Source organism: Balaenoptera physalus (assembly GCF_965194825.1).
Source record: "Balaenoptera physalus genome assembly, chromosome: 10".
Classification (NCBI taxonomy): domain Eukaryota; kingdom Metazoa; phylum Chordata; class Mammalia; order Artiodactyla; family Balaenopteridae; genus Balaenoptera; species Balaenoptera physalus.
In genome coordinates, this window is record NC_138889.1 from 89,774,199 (window position 1) to 89,793,813 (window position 19,615).

Below are 19,615 nucleotides of genomic sequence, written 5' to 3' on the forward strand. Positions count from 1 at the left end.
TGCATTAGCAGGCAGATTCTCAACCACTGTGCCACCAGGGAAGCCCTTCCCTTGTTGCCTTTAATAATTTTTCTTTGTCTTTAATTTTTGTCAATTTTATTACTATGTGTCTCAGTGTGTTTCTCCTTGGGTTTATCCTCCCTGGGACTCTCTGCACTTCCTGGACCTGGGTGGTTATTTCCTTTCCCACGTTAGGGAATTTTTCGACTATAATCTCTTCAAATATTTTCTTGGGTCCTTTCTCTCTCTCTTCTCCTTCTGAGACCCCTATAATGCGAATGTTGGTGCATTTAATGTTGTCTCAGAGGTCTCTCACGCTGTCTTCATTTCTTTTCATTCTTTTTTCTTTATTCTGTTCTGTGGCAGTTAACTGCAACTGCCTTCAAGGTCATTTATCCATTTTTCTGCCTCAGTTATACTGCTATTGATTCCTTCTAGTGTATTTTTAATTGCAGGTATTGTATTGTTCATCTCTGTTTGTTCTTTAATTCTTCTATGTGTTTGTTCATTAACTCTTCTAGGTCTTTGTTAAACATTTCTTGCATCTTCTCGATCTTTGCCTCCATTCTTTTTCTGAGGTCCTGGATCATCTTTACTATCATTATTCGGAATTCTTTTTCTGGAAGCTTGCCTATGTCCACTTCATTTAGTTGTTTTTCTGGGGTTTTATCTTGTGCCTTCATCTGGTACATAGTCCTCTGTCTTTTCATTTTGTTTGTCTTTCTGTGAAAGTGATTTTTGTTCCACAGGCTGCAGGATTGTAGTTCTTCTTACTTCTGCTGTCTGCCTTCTGGTGGATGAGGCTATCTAAGAGGCTTGTGATGGGACACACAGGCTTGTGATGGGAGGGACTGGTGGTGTGTAGAGCTGGGTGTTGCTCTGGTGGGCAGAGCTCAGTAAAACTTTAATCCACTTGTCTGCTGATGGGTGGGGTTGAGTTCCCTCTTTGTTGGTTTTTTGGCCTGAGGTGACCTAGCACTGGAGGCTACAGGCTCTTCGGTGGGGCTAATGTCAGATTCCAGGAAGGCTCATGCCAAGAAGTACTTCCCAGAACTTCTGCTGCCAGCATCCTTGTCCCCATGGTGAAACACAGCCACACCCCGTCTCTGCCGGAGACCCACCAACACTACCAGATAAGTCTGGTTCAGTCTCCTATCGGGTCACTGCTCCTTCCCCCTGGGTCCCGATGTGCACACTACTTTGTGTGTGCCCTGCAAGAGTGGAGTCTCTGTTTCCCCCAGTCCTGTCAAAGTCCCGCAATCAAATCCAGATAGACTTCGAAGTCTGATTGCCTGGGAATTCCTCCTCCCATTGCCGGACCCCCAGGTTGGGAAGCCTGACGTGGAGCTCAGAACGTTCACTCCTTCACTCTATTTTCAGTTCTTTGCCCTTGATGTGGGACTTTGATGTGGGCAAAATGCATGGAACTGTCCACCACGTTGTGCTAAAGTCAGGTGGACTGAGGGTCTATGATGGAGTATGTCACAGTGTCTTCTCACTCTCTCATGGCTATAGGACCCTTTGCCCCTTCAGACCCATCATCACAACAGCTTCTGCCTTTACTAGCCCCAGGGTACTTTGTCATCCCTTGTTTGTTTCCACTCATGAGCACCATGCTTTGGTAAATAACCTCTCTTTGAACCCTCTCCAATCATCCTTTGGAGTGGCCATCTGTTTTGTGCCAAAATTCTAAAAGATAGAATGAGTGAGTCTCCAGAAGTGAACATAGAATGAGCTAAAATCCAGACAGCTAGTCTAAACAAGGCCTAGTGTTTCTACAGCCACCCACCATGCACATATCTGTTCCTTACTGAAATGTTCAGAGCCACAGAATCAATTTTCTGGCTCCTCAAGATCCAGAGACTTTGAGAAAGCACTTTTCATGCCAAGGAAACACATGCTTTCTTTTATTTTCTTCAATTTTTATTGGAGTATAATTGCTTTACAATGGTGTGTTAGTTTCTGCTTTATAACAAAGTGAATCAGCTATACATATACATATATCCCCATATCTCCTCCCTCTTGCATCTCCCTCCCGACCTCCCTATCCCACCCCTCTAGGTGGTCACAAAGCACCGAGCTGATCTCCCTGTGTTATGTGGCTGCTCCCCACTAGCTATCTATTTTATATTTGGTAGTGTATATATATATGTCCATGCCACTCTCTCACTTCATCCCAGCTTACCCTTCCCCCTCCCTGTGTCCTCAAGTCCATTGTCTACATCTGTGTCTTTATTCCTGTCCTGCCCCCAGGTTTTTCAAAACCATTTTTTTTTTTAGATTCCATATTCATGTGTTAGCATGCAATATTTGTTTTTCTCTTTCTGACTTACTTCACTCTGTATGACAGACTCTAGGTCCATCCACCTCACTACAAATAACTCAATTTCATTTCCTTTTATGGATGAGTAATATTCCACTGATATATGTGCCACATCTTCTTTATCTATTCATCTGTGGATGGACACTTAGGTTGCTTCCATGTCCTGGCTATTGTAAATAGAGCTGCAATGAACATTGTGGTACATGACTCTTTTTGAATTATGGTTTTCTCAGGGTATATGCCCAGTAGTGGGATTGCTGGGTCATATGGTAGTTCTATTTTTAGTTTTTTAAGGAACCTCCATACTGTTCTCCATAGTGGCTGTATCAATTTACATTCCCACCAACAGTGCAAGAAGGTTCCCTTTTCTCCACACCCTCTCCAGCATTTATTGTTTGTAGATTTTTTGATGATGGCCATTCTGACTGGTGTGAGGTGATACCTCCTTGTAGTTTTGATTTGCATTTCTCTTATGATTAGTGATGTTGAGCATCCTTTCATGTGTTTGTTGGCAATCTGTATATCTTCTTTGGAGAAATCTCTATTTAGGTCTTCTGCCCATTTTTGGATTGGTTTGTTTGTTTTTTTGATATTGAGCTGCATGTGATGCTCATAAATTTTAGAGATTAATCCTTTGTCAGTTGCTTCATTTGCAAATATTTTCTCCCATTCTGAGGGCTGTCTTTTTGTCTTGTTTATATTTTCCTTTGCTGTGCAAAAGCTTTTAAGTTTCATTAGATCCCATTTGTTTATTTTTATTTCCATTTCTCTAGGAGATGGGTCAAAAAGGATCTTGCTGTGATTTATGTCATAGAGTGTCTGCCTATGTTTTCCTCTAAGAGTTTGATAGTGTCTGGCCTTACATTTAGGTCTTTAATCCATTTTGAGTTTATTTTTGTGTATGGTGTTAGAGAGTGTTCTAATTTCATTCTTTTACATGTAGCTGTCCAGTTTTCCCAGCACCACGTATTGAAGAGTCTGTCTTTTCTCCATTGTATATTCTTCCCTCCTTTATCAAAAATAAGGTGACCATATGTGCCTGGGTTTATCTCTGGGCTTTCTATCCTGTTCCATTGATCTATATTTCTGTTTTTGTGCCAGTACCATACTGTCTTGATTACTGTAGCTTTGTAGTATAGTCTGAAGTCAGGGAGTCTGATTCCTCCAGCTCCGTTTTTCTTTCTCAAGATTGCTTTGGCTATTCGGGGTCTTTTGTGTTTCCATACAAATTGTGAAATATTTTGTTCTAATTCTGTGGAAAATGCCATTGGTAGTTTGATAGGGATTGCACTGAATCTGCAGATTGCTTTGGGTAGTATAGTCATTTTCACAATGTTGATTCTTCCAATCCGAGAACATGGTATATCTCTCCATCTGTTTGTATCATCTTTTATTTCTTTCATCATTGTCTTCTAGTTTTCTGCATACAGGCCTTTTGTCTCCTTAGGTAGGTTTATTCCTAGGTATTTTTTTCTTTTTGTTGCAATGGTAAATGGGAGCGTTTCCTTAATTTCTCTTTCAGATTTTTCATCATTAGTGTATAGGAATGCAAGAGGTTTCTGTGCTTTAATTTTGTATCCTGCAGCTTTACCAAATTCACTGATGAGCTCTAGTAGTTTTCTGGTAGCATCTTTAACATTCTCTATGTATAGTATCATGTCACCTGCAAACAGTGACAGGTTTTATTTCTTCTTTTCCAGTTTGGATTCCTTTTATTTCTTTTTCTTCTCTGATTGCTGTGGCTAAAACTTCCAAAACTATGTTGAATTATAGTGGTGAGAGTGGACGACCTTGTCTTGTTCCTGATCTTACAGGAAATGGTTTCAGTGTTTCACCATTGAGAACGATGTTGGTTGTGGGTCTGTCATATATGGCCTTTATTATGTTGAGGAAAGTTCACTTTTTGTCTACTTTCTGGAGGGTTTTTTATCATAAATGGGTGTTGAATTTTGTCAAAAGCTTTTTCTGCATCTATTGAGATGATCATATGGTTTCTATCCTTCAATTTGTTAATATGTTTTATCACATTGATTATTTTGCATATATTGAAGAATCCTTGCATTTCTGGGATAAATCTCACTTGATCATGTTGTATGATCCTTTTCATGTGTTGTTGGATCTGTTTGCTAGTATTTACACATGCTTTCTTTTAGAGGTAGCATGCAAATTTATTATTAACGTTTTTTTTCTGTATGACTTTGAAATATCTCAGGAACAGAAGTCTTTTTAAGGAAATGAAAATCATATAATGTTTAATTTCCTGAAACTAGCAACATTGACATCTATCATTCTGTGTGACTGCCCAGGATCTAAACCTCTTTGCTATGTATGGAGAATTTCCCATCTTATGACTCTTAGTAGAAGGGAGAGACTACTTCCCAGACTCCTCTGCAACAAGGAAATTTGCATGTGACTCAGGCTCCACCAGTCAGACAAACCCATACGGGGCATCCACCAGAGAGAGAGCTAGTGAGGCAAAGAGGCAGGAATCCTTGTAGCAAAGATGGTGGCAGCAGGAGCAACTTCATCTGTTTCCTCAAAGCAGCAGTGTTTCAATGATAGCAGCAATGTTCCATGCTCAGAATTGGAGGTAGAAGCAGCACAAGTGGTGCCCAGCATTGGCAGTAGAGGTGTCTGGTTGCCACCAGTCTGGGCATGATTTTGGATGTTGTCCATAGCTGTGTAGATTCTAATCCTGGTTCATTGCTCCTTGCAGCTTTTTGATTTGGGATGTTGTCCATGGATGTGTAGGTTCTAATCTCGTTTCATTGCCCCTTGCAGTTTTTCGATTTGTGATGTTGTCCATGGATGTGTAGGTTCTAATCCTAGTTCATTGGCCCTTGCAGTTTTTTGAGCTAATCAATACCTTTTAATAAATTCTCCCTCTTCCCTCCCCTTTTTTGCTTTAATAGCCAGAATCCATTTCTGTATTTTGTAAATAAGTATCTTCAAATATGATGGAGGGTTTCATTAATAGCCTTTTATAGATACATAGTATTTTATAAAAATAATTATTGGAATTTGTAGTAGAATTAATGAGTAAAATAAACAGTGTTAGAAATTCTAAGTGCAAAGTTGTCTGGTCCACTAAATTTAAACAGCTTTACTGCCTGCCGGGTGATCATTTATATCATATGTGTCTGTATGTATAATGTGTACATGTATATGTATGTGTGTGTATATATATCACAAGTACAAAATTATGCATTAGTGAGGTCTGCCTGTATGAAAGAAGACTGTAGGCTATGAAAGGTGCTCTATTTAGAGCACACACTGATTGGGAGTGTGTCCTCCTTTTTGGGAGAAAAAAGAACTTCAGGTGTTAAAGGACTCACAAAGATGATAATGGTTGGGTCCTCAGACTTCCTTACTTCATTCCATCGTTTATTTTGTGCCTCTTTGAGATATCATATCCAATTCTCCTACTTTCCCTATAAATCCAATGTGTGTGTGTGTATATGCATGTGTGTGTGTGTGTGTGAGTGTGCATGTGTGTGTATGTATTATTTTAGGTCATTCCTCATACGGAGACCCTCCTGCCTCCATCTCATTGAACGTTACTACTCAGTCACAGATGGCTGGAAGTCCCTCTCTCTTTTGGAAATCTCCCTTCACTAAAGGATAAAATAGGGAGAGGTCAACATAGTGCCATGACCATACATGATACTAAATAAATATTTGCTTCCACATGCCAGCTCAAACCCAAGTATTAAATTCTTCCTCACCCAAACATTCTCCCCTCTTCCTGTTCCTACAGAGTGTCTTGGTTGGATTGCACAACTAAGCAAACTCAATCTGAATCTATTGAAAAACAAAGTAAGAAGAGTCATCAAGTATAAAGGCCTATGTGCCTTCATTTCAACTCAATTATATACTCAGTTGTTGAGTGGCTAGTGTTTTCTAGGGATGACACCAGTGATTGCTGTTGTTATTATTTAGGGGGATTTAAAAGTCTGGACCAGTGGTTCTCAGAGTGTGGCCCCTGAACCAGCAGTATCAGCCTCATTTGGGAATGTATTACAAATGAAAATTCCCAGGCTGTACCCCAGACCCTACTGAATCAGAAACTCTTGGGGTGGGGCCCAGAAATATGTATTTGAACAAGTCTCTCATGTGTTCTGATGCACACTCAATTTTGAGAACACTTGCTCTAGAATAATGGCTCTTAATTCTGGCTGCCCTTAGTATCACCTGGGATGCTCTTTCAAAATAGCAAAGGCTGGGTCCCACCACTGACCAATTGAATCACAACCTCTGGGGGTGAGGCCTAAGCACTGGGAGATTTCAGAAGCTCCTCAGTTACTTCTGTTGAGCTGCCAAGGTTGGGAACCAATGATCTAAAGGCTCACATTCAGTATAGTCATGGACTGTAAAGAGCTCTAATACAAAGCAAAGTGGGACAGCATTTTAGAATAAAGATACTAAAACAGGCTATAGATAAGTAAGGAGTAATCTGAAATAATGCCAGTTGCTGTAACAGATACACTTCCAAAGCGTTGGTACCATAACATTTATTTCTTTTACTCCTGCAACAGCCTAGTGCAAGATCTGCAAGTCTCTGCTTCATGCAGCTGCTCAAGAGACCCAAGCTCCTTCCATCTTGTGGCTCCATCCTCCTCTAAGTCCTTGGAGTCCTCCCCATTCAGCAGGTGGATGAGGAAGGAGAGTAAGGACCTCAGGATGCATGGCCCTCACCAAACCTCATGGGAGGGTGTGAACCCAGAAAGAAGAACTTGAGAGAGCTTTAGCAGGCAGCCCTGCTGCATCATCTGTGATTTTCCTCAGGGGACTGTCATCAAACATCTTGAACAAATGAACTGCAATTTTGTAGGAAACACATGAACTCTGCATTCCCATTAGTTATATATGGACTTTCCATGCTTTTCCAAAAGAAGGCAAATAAAGAAGTTATATAGGGACTTCCCTGGTAGCACAGTGATTAAGACTCTATGCTCCCAAAGCAAGGGGCCAGGATTTGATCCCTGGTCACGGAACTAGATCCCACATGCATGCCGCAACTAAGAGTCTGCATGCCACAACTAAGGAGCCTGCAAGTAAGGAGCTGACGAGCTGCAACTAAGGAGCCCTGGAGCCACAACTAAGGAGCCCACCTGCTGCAACTGAGACCTGGTGCAACCAAATAAATAAATAAATATTTTAAAAAAAAGAAAAAAGAAGAAGTTATATAGTTGGATCTCCAAGTTGGATAACTTGAATACGGAAAAAGTGTGAATATTTTGAGGACACAGTGAAAACAGCAGGTTTTGAGGATAAAGTCACAATAAAGGAAAGAGGAGGAGGAGACTGTTAGAAGCTTCCAGAAGGCTTGAAGAAAGTAGTTTTACAAGTCTAAAAATAACTGAGATATTTGGATAGGAAGACAATCTGACAACTATGTCTGTGAATGTTTCCCTATACACATTTATGTTTATTCAATCAAGCTCTCCATATGCTGTGGGATGTGCCATTTCTCAGCTATGATAATCACTTGGCATCAGAATCCGCTGGAGGGTTTGCATGAGTTGCCTTCTGGGTCATGTAGTGGCAAGTTGAGGGCAGCCATGATGGGCTGTGGGTGGTTAGGAAAAGGCAGTGGTTCTGTGGGAGGCTGGCAGAGTTATTTACAAAGCTTTAGGTATTTTAGGCAAACCATTCTAAAAACTGACTTTTTCAAAGATGCGTCAACAGAGGTTTCAAAACTGGCTAGAAATGATGGTTCCCGGGTCTAATGCAAGTTAGCTACATCTCCTGGAGTTAGAATTTAAAGTGCTCTTTCATTCATTGATTCAAGAAAAGTATAGAGAGAAGCTAATGTTTGCCAGAAACTGTCATGCCCTGGGGATGCACCAGTGATCAACACAGAATGTACACCTTGCTTTCCCTGAGCTTGCGCCTGGTAGGGATGGTATACGGGCAACTGGCTCTTATTGTGCAGTATGATAAGACCTTTGTGGAGTCTTAGAGGATGTCCAAGGTGGCACTGACCTAATCTTTGGAGGAAAGGGTGTATTGGTTATTATTGTGCTTGACTGCAAATAGCAGACTCCATCCCCTCACCTTGACCTCTCCCCAGGGAGGGGGAAAGAACAGTGGCTTTAACAACTAAGAACTTTATATTTCCAGAAGCAGGCCGTCCAGGGTTATATGGCAGCTCAAAGATGCCATCAGAGCCTTTGCTCAGTCATTCTTAGCATATGGAGTGTGACCTCATGGTTGCAAAATGGCTTTTAAAGTTCTAGGCAGCAATTCTGCATTCCAGGCAGTAAGAAGAGGAAGATCAGAGGGCAAAATGCCAGATGAATCTGTTGGAGGTTTTCCAGAGTCTCAATCCAGCACCTTCTTATCTTTTTGGCCACAGCTGTGTCCCAAGGCTACGCTAGATGCGAGGGCGGTGAGAAATGTAGCTTTTGCCTCAAAACTTCACCAAGTCAGGCTGAAGTGGATTTGCGTTCATCAGGAAGAAGGCAAAGTGGCTACAGGGAAGGCGATTCCAACCCCTTGTCCCAGGGGCCAGGTTAGGTAGAGGAAGCAGGTGCTGTATTTCTCGCCACTGTGTTGTAGCCTCCATGGGTTTTGCTTCTGTTTTTGCAGCTCTCACCGCTCTAGCAGTTGCAGGTGATCACAAGGCAGGAGCAGGTAAGGGGACCTGCTGAAGCCTGAAGTCACTTCCCCCGATTCCCCCCATTTCGGGCAGAACCACCTGCAAGCAGGCTGGGTGTGCTCCATGTTGGATGCAACAGGGAACCAGACAGATTCCCCTTCCCCGAGGCTCCGCATTCAGTGTAGACGTCAAAAACACAACCATCCCCACTTTAAGCATTTCAGTGTTTTTTCACATTATATTGATTCCTTCCAGCAAACCTGAAGGGAAAGCAAGTATGTGGTCTCATTATAAGGATAAGGAAACAGAAGGCCAGAGAGGGTGGAAACTTGCCCAGGGCCACACTGCAGGTTAGGGGCAAACACTGGACCAAGATGCTGGGCTTGTGCTTCTCTCCTGTCCAGAGCCAGTTCCTGCCCTGGTGTGGATGCCTATGAGCTGCCCACGTTCAGCAGGGCTGAGCTGAAAGCCTGGCTCAGGTGGGCAGGAGGACTGGAGAAGGAGGACGGACGAGCTGGGGGTCGCAGGCCTCGGAGCAGTCAGTCATGGTATCTACCAGGATTGCTGATCGGTCCCCACTGCCCTGGTCCCCTCCAGTTCCTGCAGGGGAGATAGTGGCGGCTTTCCTTATGGTCATAAGCTTCGGGAAGGTGTTCCCATCCTTGGCCTGCTAGGATGGCACCTACCTGGACAAGTTCTCCCTCTTTTCCCAGTCAAACCCCGCTGGTTCTTTTCCCTTCGTAGAAGACTGGGGAAAGTTGGTCTTATTCTCTTCGGTCGCTTCTTGCTCTCAATTCCTGTGGCGTCTCCTTGGCTGTGAGCAGGGTTCAGGGTGGAGCCGCTCTGAGCCTTGGGATGGAACGGCCCTGGCCTTCCCCCAGCACTCTCACTTTTTCTCCCTTCCCTCCCAGCCGTGGCTCTGGCTGTCTCCCCAACCCTGTCCAGTCCTGGCAGCCGCGGCCTCAATGTTAGTTGCTAAGAGGAACTTTCACACTTCCCCCATGGACCATGCCTGGGCCCTAAGCTCAGGCACCAAGCTGGGTCTCCACGGAGGCTCACGAAGACAGGTGTGTCTTCGGGACGGGATGCGCTGAGCCGTCCCTCTCATCACCAGTCCCACAGTCTGCAATGCTCTCCCAGCTCCTGCGAGGCCTACGCATGACTCAGGATTCAGTTCAACTCTATCTCCTTTGGCAGGTCTTCCCTGCCCCCTGCCCCCTCCACTGTCACAGGCTCACCAGTGTTGGAGGATTCCCTCCCCAGGGCCCACAGGTCTCAAAGCATCGACCCCCGCTCCAGTGTACTATCTGCGTATATGTCTTCTTCCTCCCTCCCCTTGAGCGTTAGATCCTTGCATTCTCTAGATCTAAACAGTGCCTGGCACTTAGTAGGCCCTCAACACATACTGGATGAATCAAGGATGCATTATGGTGCAGGATATTATGAAAGCATGTGGGAAAAGCTTTTGGCACCTTCTTGAGGTACCTTAAGCTGAAGCAGTTGCCGAGAGGGAAAGAAATAATCGTAGTGCGTGTTTGTTGAGCACTTAGTATATGCCAGGCATGATCACAGGCTCTTTGCAGGTCCCTGAATCCTTACAACAACCTCCATTTTGCTCATTAGAAAACAGAGGCACAGAAAGGTTAAGTAGCTTGCTCAAGGTCCCACAGCCAGGAAGTGGTGGAGGAATTTCAACTGTGGAGCTCAGGCTGTTAACCCTTTACCACATGTGCTGCCTCTTTAGTGCCAGCTCCCCACCCTCCCAGCCAAGCAAGAGCCCTCATGCGGATCAATTAGACAAAAAGACAAGACACAGCCTTCCCAGGCCTTACCACTCATCCCTGTGCCGATGTGGGAGTGAGAGGCAGGAGGGAGGGCTGAGGGCCAGCTGCTGGGGAAGCTGGGGAGACCTCTACAGAAACAGGTGCATCCTCGGCAGCCTGGGAAGATGCAGAGCACTCATGGCTGAGGAGCTGGGGCTCTGCCTCCACAAGATGGGGCAGGGAGCAGGGGCTGGGTGGAGACCCACGTCAGGGCGGGAAAGCTGCCAGAGCGGCCCCATCGCCCGAGGAGAAAGGTGACTCCCGTTTATCAGTCAAGGGTGGGCTGGGAATAGCTCTCAATAACACAGCACTCTGGCTTTGGGAGCAGAGCTGGCTGCTTTCTCCTGGCAGAGCTAGGAAATAGAACCACCCAGGCAGGGCTCGCTGTTACCCATGACAGTCTCCTTCCGTTCAGGCGCTGCCACAGTCTCTGAAATGCCACCACTGGCGAGAGATTTGGAAACCTTATCCCTTTCTCTTCTTGCAAGATAAAAAGAGGTCATGTCATTTTAGAACTTGTCATGAAAAGCATTCAGATTCCTTATCTCAGCTGAATCTCCCAGGATGGCTGTAAAGCCTGAGGGCTCGCAGTAGCTATTGAGGCACTCAAGGGATGCACCTGTTTGACTCGTACACAGACTGCCTGAATCCCACTTCTGACCGGCTGCAGAACCTGGGCAGCTCACCTACCCTCCCACTGCCTCAGCTCTCTTTGCCCATGAATGGGGCGATGATAGTACCTACTCATAGAACTGTCAGGACTAAATAAGTGACCGATGTGACATGTGGCATCATGCAGCATCATCTGGCACGCGGCAAGCAGTAATGTAAGCATCAGCTGTTATCATTATTCTGTTTTATAGGTGAGGGAAAGTGAGGCTCAGAGAGGTGAAGTGACTTTCCCCAGGTCACACAGCCAGTTGGTGGCAGAATGAAGATCCAATCTCTGTAACTTGATCTTCCAACTTCAAGCCTGATGATCCACAGTGAGGAGGGTCCCCCTCCTTCACCATCCTCCCAAAACAGCGATACTCCTTGTCTTTGGGACGGGACCAAAGGGTACCTGGGGGGGAAGATTAAAAAGATGATGAGAAGGGAGAGGGATGCTTGTTAACATTCTGCCATGTACCAGGAGTTAGCAAACCTTGCTCTGTTTAGGACTAGATAGTAAATACTCTAGTCTTTGTGGGCCATCTGTTCTCTGTTGTAACTACTCACCTGCGCTGCTTCAGCCCAAAAGAAGCCACAGGAAATACGCAAATAAAAGTGCATGGCTGCATTCCCATAAAACTTTATGTATGGACGCTGCAACCTGAATTTCATATAATTTTCATGTGTTATGAAATATTTTCTTCTTTTAATTTTTTTCCAGCCATTTGAAAATGTGAAAACCATTCTTGGCTTGAGGACCACACAGAAACAAGCGGCGCACCAGATACTCGAGGGCGGTAGTGTGCTGACCCCAGAGGTAGAGGCTGAGAGTGAATGAATCCTGCCAGCACCGCTGAGACTCATTGTACACGAGAGGAAACGGAGGCTCTGGTATGTTCCGTAACCGGCCCAGGAGATGGGCTAGTGGAGAGCAGAGCCTCTCAGACTTGATTGTTTGGGTTCCCTCTGAATTTGTCACTACCATGTGAAGATGTGTTAAGACCCACCTTTTATGGGACAAGAGAAGCTGTCCTCATGGAGGTGCCCCTTCGATGTATGATGGCATTTCCTGTGGCACTTGGGCCCTTTGGGGAAGCATAAATTAGCTAATGTCTAAGAAGTAGGGGGCCCCAGCCAGGGCACTGGGCAGGCACTGTAGTCCTGACTTGGTATGTGGAATAAGGGCAGTGTTCTGTCTAAACAAAACTGTCCCTGAGCTCCGTGGCACTGGGGACAAGACCCACCATTCCCTGGGCTGTACTCCTCAAGAAGGAGGTTGGGAGGTCTAGCTGGCAGGTAGCCCTCACGGGCTAACCCAGAAAGGTGGCTTGGTCTCAAGGACATTGGCACCGTAGCAGGCAAGTGGCAACAAAATGTGAGGGAGATATACATGTCTGAAAGACAACACTAGGCCATGAGCTTTCCTGGAGGGCGTGGCTGAGACTGGGAGAGCTCCCCAGAGGGCCACCTGGCCTTTTTCTGGCTCTTCCCCACTCTCCACACGTCAGGCTGTGGGCACGTGCTCCGTAGGGCCAGCTGTGAGGCTGGGGTCTGCTCTCTGGTCCTCCCTCCCCTGTGCTTACGGGGGACCCAGGGGGGGTCCTAAGCCGGAGCTGCTGCCCCAGACTGCAGCAAAGCCACGCCGTGCCTGCTGCCCTCAGGCCCGAGCTGGCTTAGGCTTCACCAGAAAGGAAAACGCCCCCTCATTGTGCAATGGGTGCAGCCTGTTCTGGAATCTTCCGCAAGCCAAGCCTGACTGAGCGTGGGTGACCCGGGACCCGGGCACTTGTCTATTCATTTTGTATCCTTTTAATATTGTTGTTACAGAAGTAAACACTCCCAAAGTAGAAAAGTTAGAAAATATGGATAAGACGAGAGACAGATGAAAAACATCCATAACCTTGCCTTCCAGAAGTAAGTCTGTTTTACTTTTCCTTCCAGTCTTTTTTCTGTGTCCACATGCGTGTGCACGACGTGCTCCTTATTCAAATGAGACCATAGGATGAATTGTGCCTGGGGAATCCGATTCTTCTTCATTTCACACTGTAGGGGTGAGCACATTTCTCTGTCAGAACACATTTTTCTTTGCCAACATGTTTCCTCACTATTTGTTTTCCCTAAGCCCCCTTTCAAAGGTGTGCCACACTTGGTTTGGCGTCACAGGTCCCAACTGGATCCCAGGATCCGGCCCTTTGGAGGTAAGGGTGCCAAGGCAGGCCCTGTGGTTTTGAGTAATGGAAAAGCCCCAGGCTGGCAGTTTGCATCAAGTGTTTCTGCCCCAGCCCTGCCCTGACTCATGCGCCATCTTAGACTAGTCACTTCACCCCTCTGGGTCTCAGTTTCTTGGCCTATAAAACGGGATGGTTGGTTTAAGGGCTTTGCCAGCTCTAAAGTGCCATGACTAAGCGCTTGGAGACTCATAGGATTCCAGAAGACTTTGGGAGCGATGGCTGCTGAGGGGGAGTTGCTTCTTCCTGGTGAGTAAGCCAGAGCCTGGGTCTAGGAGAGCTGAGCTGGGGGTCTCCGTCTGGAAGATCTGAAAGCCCCTCTGGGGTAGCCAATGCCCTGTGCTCTGGTTCCCAGGGCCGGGTCCTCCCCATCGGCTCACTCCGCACCCATGTGGACGGGGAGACGGCAGCTGCTCCGGTGCCAGGGCTGAGCTCACAGCTCCACCACTTCTTGGTCATGGTATTAATAGCCAGAACCAGCGGCCAACAGCTGCTAGTTACATTTTGAAATACAAGCCACGTGACCCGGCAGGAAGCGCAGCGGCAGCCAGTGCTGGGGCCACACTGCAGAGCTAGTGGGATCCGGGAAGGACCTAGGGAAGACTCCTTGGGTGGGCAGGCCTTCTCCACCTCCCTTTTCCTACCCCTGTCCTCCCCCACTTCCCTTCCTCCTTTGCTCCCGGAGCAGCAGCTGGCTTTTGTCGTTTGGGTTTGAAGAGATCCTGCCGCGAAACTTTGGAGGCCAAGGCAGCTGCTGTGTGGAGGTTTCAAAGGGGCAGGAACGTTATAAAATATAAGCTGCAGAATTCTTCTCCCGGAGGCATGGACTGTTTCCCTGCCACATTCTCTTGTAGAAATAATAACAATGACAACAGTCATAGCAACAATGCTACCATGTAATGAGCGTTTGCTAGGGCTAGGAGCCAAAAACGTTCACTTGCTTCCTCTTATAATGGGTAGTCCTCGTTAGATTGCTCCCCAGAGTGAGGTACCGCTATTATTACCCCCATTTTACAGGTGAGGACATGGAAGCTCAGAGGTTAAGCAATTTGCCCAAGGCTCGCCAGCAAATGCAATTGGACTCAGGACTGTGTGACCCCGCCCTTCCACCTCCTTGAATTTCATGCCTTCTTAGTCAGAATCCTTCCACCATAGTTTCAGCTTTTCCTTTGTATGCAGAGATTTCCAGAGACTTCACAATTCTATTGGTTCTGGACATCTATGTGCCAGGTCCTGTACTCACCAAGGGTGTACCCCAGATATGTGAGGCTTGGTCCCCAACCTAGAAGTTTAACTCATCATTGATGAGACAAGGGGTATAGATCCTGCAGTCCTAGGATGCATTTGTCTTTTTCATCGCATCGTGGAAAGAACGTGTGTTTTAGAGCTATGCCTGCTGCAGTTTGAATCTCACCTCTGCCACTTGCTAGCTGGGTTGCTCTGGGCAAGTCTTTTACCCTTTCTGTGCCTCAACTTCCTCATCTCTGAAACCCATTTCATAGGTTGACTCTTAAACATTAAAGAGACTATATGTAGAGTACTATCATATAGTAGGTGCTTAATAAATATTAGCTATTGTTATAATGACTGAAAGAGTAGGGTCCTGAGTCAGATAGCCTGGGTTTGATCCTACCTTATCCACTTACCAGTTATATGACTTTGAATTGTGTACTTTTACCACTATATTCCTCAGTTTCTTCCTCTATGAAATGGGGGTGATAATAGGATTGTTGTAAGGAGTAAATGAAAGCATACGTATGTATCAGAGCAACAGTAGGCATCTTAGCAAATATTAAGTGAGTACCTTAGGAAATACTGACACGTATTAACTGCTCAATATATGCTAATTTTTATTATTAATTATTTTTACTTTATTACTAGCATCATTTTATTTTTATCATTATTATTAGTCATCCATCTGATTTACAGATTCAAAATCCCCTCACTGATTCTCCTAGATGACTGTATTTCTATCCATGGCACCACACATTAAAATCGTCCAAACTTACAACTTCAGAATCACTGAAAAGTTTTCTTTCCCCGTCTACTGTCATCTTGTCAATTCTTTCCGGAATGTTTCTTCCATCAAAGATCTCCTTTCCATTCCCACTGGCTTCATACCTCATCAGTTGTTTCTACCTGATGTGAATGCAGCTTATCTTCTGGGAGCCATTTTTTGATGTGGGGAGAAGAAGACATGGTGGCAGCGGGCACATGGTCCTTCCACATCCACTCCCCTCTGCTTGATTATTTCCGATCTACACATGCAAATAATTATGCCCTGAACTTAGTTCTGTCTGCTCCCCTGCTGGAAGAACAATCAATGGTTCCCCATGTCTTTTACTTTATATACAGATTCCTGAGGTTGAGATTCAATATTTTCCACAGTCTGGCCCAAACCTGCCAAGAGTCACTATTGTTGACTCTCTACCTTGCATGTAGATTATGCAATTACTTTATACCCTTCATAGTAGTTTCCCTGTCATTGATTGGTTCAGGATTGGGCGGTCCTAAGCCACTTCACATCAGTGAGATGTGAGGAGAGATTTGCTCAGGGCTCCTGGGAGAGAGAATCTTCTTTTTCCTCTCTCCCTTTCAACGTGAACAACCTGTTCCCTGGATGCAGCTGGCAGCCATCTTGTAGCCATGAGAACGGCCGTCAAGAGGGCGGCGTCAACACAGAGCAGAGGAGAACCAAGAGAAGAACAGAGAAACAGTATGGAGCCCTGGTCAAACTGCTTCTGGAGTTCCCCTGGCTCCGGACTGCCTGCCTCTTGGTAAGAGAATATGGGTGGCAATGATGTTTACCACTTTCAAGCCTGGCCCCTAAAATGACCCCTGCAACTTCTGCTGTCTGGCTGAATGCAGAAGCTCAAGTGGAAGACTCTGTGAGGGCCTTAAGGCATGGCAAAGCCACCAGATGCAAGAAACCTGGATATCTGAGTCATTGTTTGAAGGAGAACTGCCCGGGAATTCTGCTCCACCAAGAACATCTGCATCGAACCTCCTGTAAGAACAAAATAAAGTCCTATTGTGTTAAGCCACTAAAACGTTGAGATTATTTGTTGGTTAGCGAACCCTGCCTAATACGGATTATAAAGACAGGGCTTAGCAAAATCCTGGGGCCTAGGTAGATGACAGTTCTATCCAGGTGATCAGCAAATGACAGGTAAAAAAACCTTTACCTGATGACCAGGAGAAGGATAGCAAGTAGAGGCCTTCACAGTGGAATGGGTCACCCAACTGAGAAGGGATGGTTAGCTCAGTTTCCTAATGTTGGCTGCAAATGGCATGTGTTGGGCAGAGGCTGGGCAGTCCCTGGACACTGAATCTACTCCTGTTCTTGGGGTCCCACTTGGGCCTATTATATAACGGCCCTTCTTTTAGGTCCCATAGACCTCCTTCCTCTTCTGCCTTTCATTTTGACAGATGTTACCAAACCACCATCCACAAAAAATAAGCCCATTTGAAGTCCCATCAACATTTTATGGGTTGGGGGTGAGTGTCTATTTCACTCTGTACTATCTAGCACCGCATATTCTGAGACTTTAATTTTAAAAAACTTTTACTGTGGTAAAAAATGCATAACATGAATTTTATCATCTTAACCGTTTATAAATGGACAGCTCAATGGCATTAAGTGCCTTTGCATTGTTATATAACCAATCTCCAGAACTTTACCATCTTGCCAAACTTAAACTCTTTACCTAAACAACAACTGCCCATTCCCCCCTCCCCCCCAGCCCCTGGCAACCGCCATTCTACTTTCTATCTCTATGAGTTTGACTACTCTAGGTACCTCACATAAGTGGAAGCATACAGTATTTGTCTTTCCATGACTGGCTTATTTCACTCAGCATAATGGCTTCAGAGTTCATTCATGTCATAGCATGTGACAGCTTCCTTTCTTTTTAAGGTTGAAAAATGTTTCATTGGATGTATCTACCACATTTTGCTTACCCATTCATCCATTGGACACTTGCATTGCTTCCACCTTTTAGCTATTGTGAATGGTGCTGCTATGAACATGGGTATGCAAATATTTCTTCAAGATCTTGCTTTCAATTCTTTTATTTATACAACCAGGAGTGGAATTGCTAGGTCATATGGTAATTCTATTTTGAATTTTTTGAGGAATCACCATACCGTGTTCCATAGTAGCTGCATCATTTTACCTTCCCACCAACAGTGTGTGAGGGTTGCAAAGTCCCCACATCCTTGCCAGCACTTGTTGTAGTAGCCATCCTAGTGGGTTAAAGGTGACGTCTCACTGTGATTTTGATTTGCATTTCCCTAGTGGTTGGTGACATGGAGCATCTTTTCATGTGTTTGTTGTTTAATCTGCTTTAGCTTTTTATTTCCATTTTTTCATTCTATTTGGAGGTCAAAGAGGAACTTTCTTCCCAATGGTGAGATGTTTCCACTTCCCAGTCTTATAAGGACTACCCCAACTTGGCGAACAACTGCTCAAGTCTGCGATGAGTTGCACGTCAGTGGCGGTAGGAAAAGCTCACCTTCATGATCATCATGCTCATCAGATGCAAGGTTTACACAGCACTTTGTAGTTTACACGATATCTCACTCGATCATCACAGTAGCCTTGCAAGGTGCAGAGGACAGATGAGGAAATTGAGGTTCAGAGATGAGAACAGAGAAATAGAAGGAAACTGGTTCTTTAAAATCATAACCACTGAAACAAATGTCTAGTGATGCACAACAGACATGTCTGGCTGCCTACCCAACATCTGTTCTCTCCTTTTCCTTTTGTCAGAGCCCGATTTTGTTGGGGTATCCACCTTATCGGGTCATAACTCTGTGAGTAGGTCTAAAACAGTAATGGTGGTTCTAGCCTCTTGCTTAGAGATTGGTTTCACAGTGGCCAATACAGTGTGAGGGGGATTTTAGGAAAGATTTCTCATTTAAAAAAGTAAAGCAGGGACAGCTTGGTCTCTTCTCTTTATCTCGATGCGGTGGTTCCTGGACGGGATGCCTGGAATTTCAGCATCTATCTTAGGAACACAGGTGGGACCAATTTTAGGATGAAGCCTAAATTCTGGGATGACACAGCAGAAGGAAACTTGTTTCAATATCACTGAGTCATTGTTAATACAACATTAGCATTTTCCCTTGTTGTAATGTGAAATAATAAGTTTCCCAAATGTAAATTGGGCCAGTTTGAACTAGGATTGTTTTGTTTTGCTTGTTTGTTTGTTTTTGGTTTTCTGTTTTTTGTTTTTGTTTTTTTGGGGTTTTTTTGCTTCTGACCTAATCCTATTCTATGGTGGACAGAATTACACATTGACAGGAAAGCAAAGTGAAAAAATGAATCAAGAGCCATAAATGTCAGAGCTGCATCCCCATGTTGGGGGTGCCAGCACTAAGCCAGGGGTTAAGGGGAAGGTCAGGAGAGAGTGGGTCTAACCATGGCTGTGAGACATACAACACAAGGTGCAAATGGTGAGATGGAACCTGTTCTCATTATGTCCAGCAGGTCAGCTGGACATAATGAGACCCAAATATTGGGTCCAGAAAGAAACCTGTCATTCCCTGGCCCAATATTTTCTTTCTTTTTTTTTAAATTGAAGTATAGTTGATTTACAATGTTTCAGGTGTACAGCAAAGTGATTCATATATATATATATACACATATATATCATTTTTCAAATTCTTTTCCATTATAAGTTATTACAAGATATTGAATATAGTTCCCTGTGCTATACAGTAGGTCCTTGTTGTTTATCTGTTTTATGTATCATAGTTTGTATCTGTTAATCCCAAATTCCTAATTTATCCCTCCCCCCGCTTCCCCTTTGGTAACCATAAGTTTGTTTTCTATGTCTGTGAGTCTATTTCTGTTTTGTAAATAAGTTCCTTTGTATCATTTTTTTTTAGATTCTACATATAAGTGATACCATATGATATTTGTCTGTCTCTGTCTGACTTACTTCACTTAGTATGATAATCTCTAGGTCCATCCATGTTGCTGCAA

General features: G+C 44.7%; 1 protein-coding gene across 3 annotated transcripts in view; it reads left to right on the forward strand.

The window, feature by feature from the left end:
- Positions 1-1,374: 1,374 nt before the first annotated feature.
- The window catches only part of LOC309636875 (uncharacterized protein), a 32,570-nt gene continuing 14,329 nt past the window's right edge, over positions 1,375-19,615 (forward strand). For 2 of the 3 annotated variants that reach the window (XM_082410604.1, XM_082410605.1), the window contains exons 1-3: positions 1,375-13,449; positions 16,253-16,403; positions 18,010-18,125. In XM_082410604.1, the coding sequence (XP_082266730.1) occupies positions 13,401-13,449; positions 16,253-16,403; positions 18,010-18,125 (316 nt within the window). In that variant the 5' untranslated portion in view covers positions 1,375-13,400. Of the gene's footprint in view, positions 13,876-16,252; positions 16,404-18,009; positions 18,126-19,615 lie in introns of all 3 variants that reach the window. The other variant, XM_082410603.1, reaches the window with a different exon arrangement.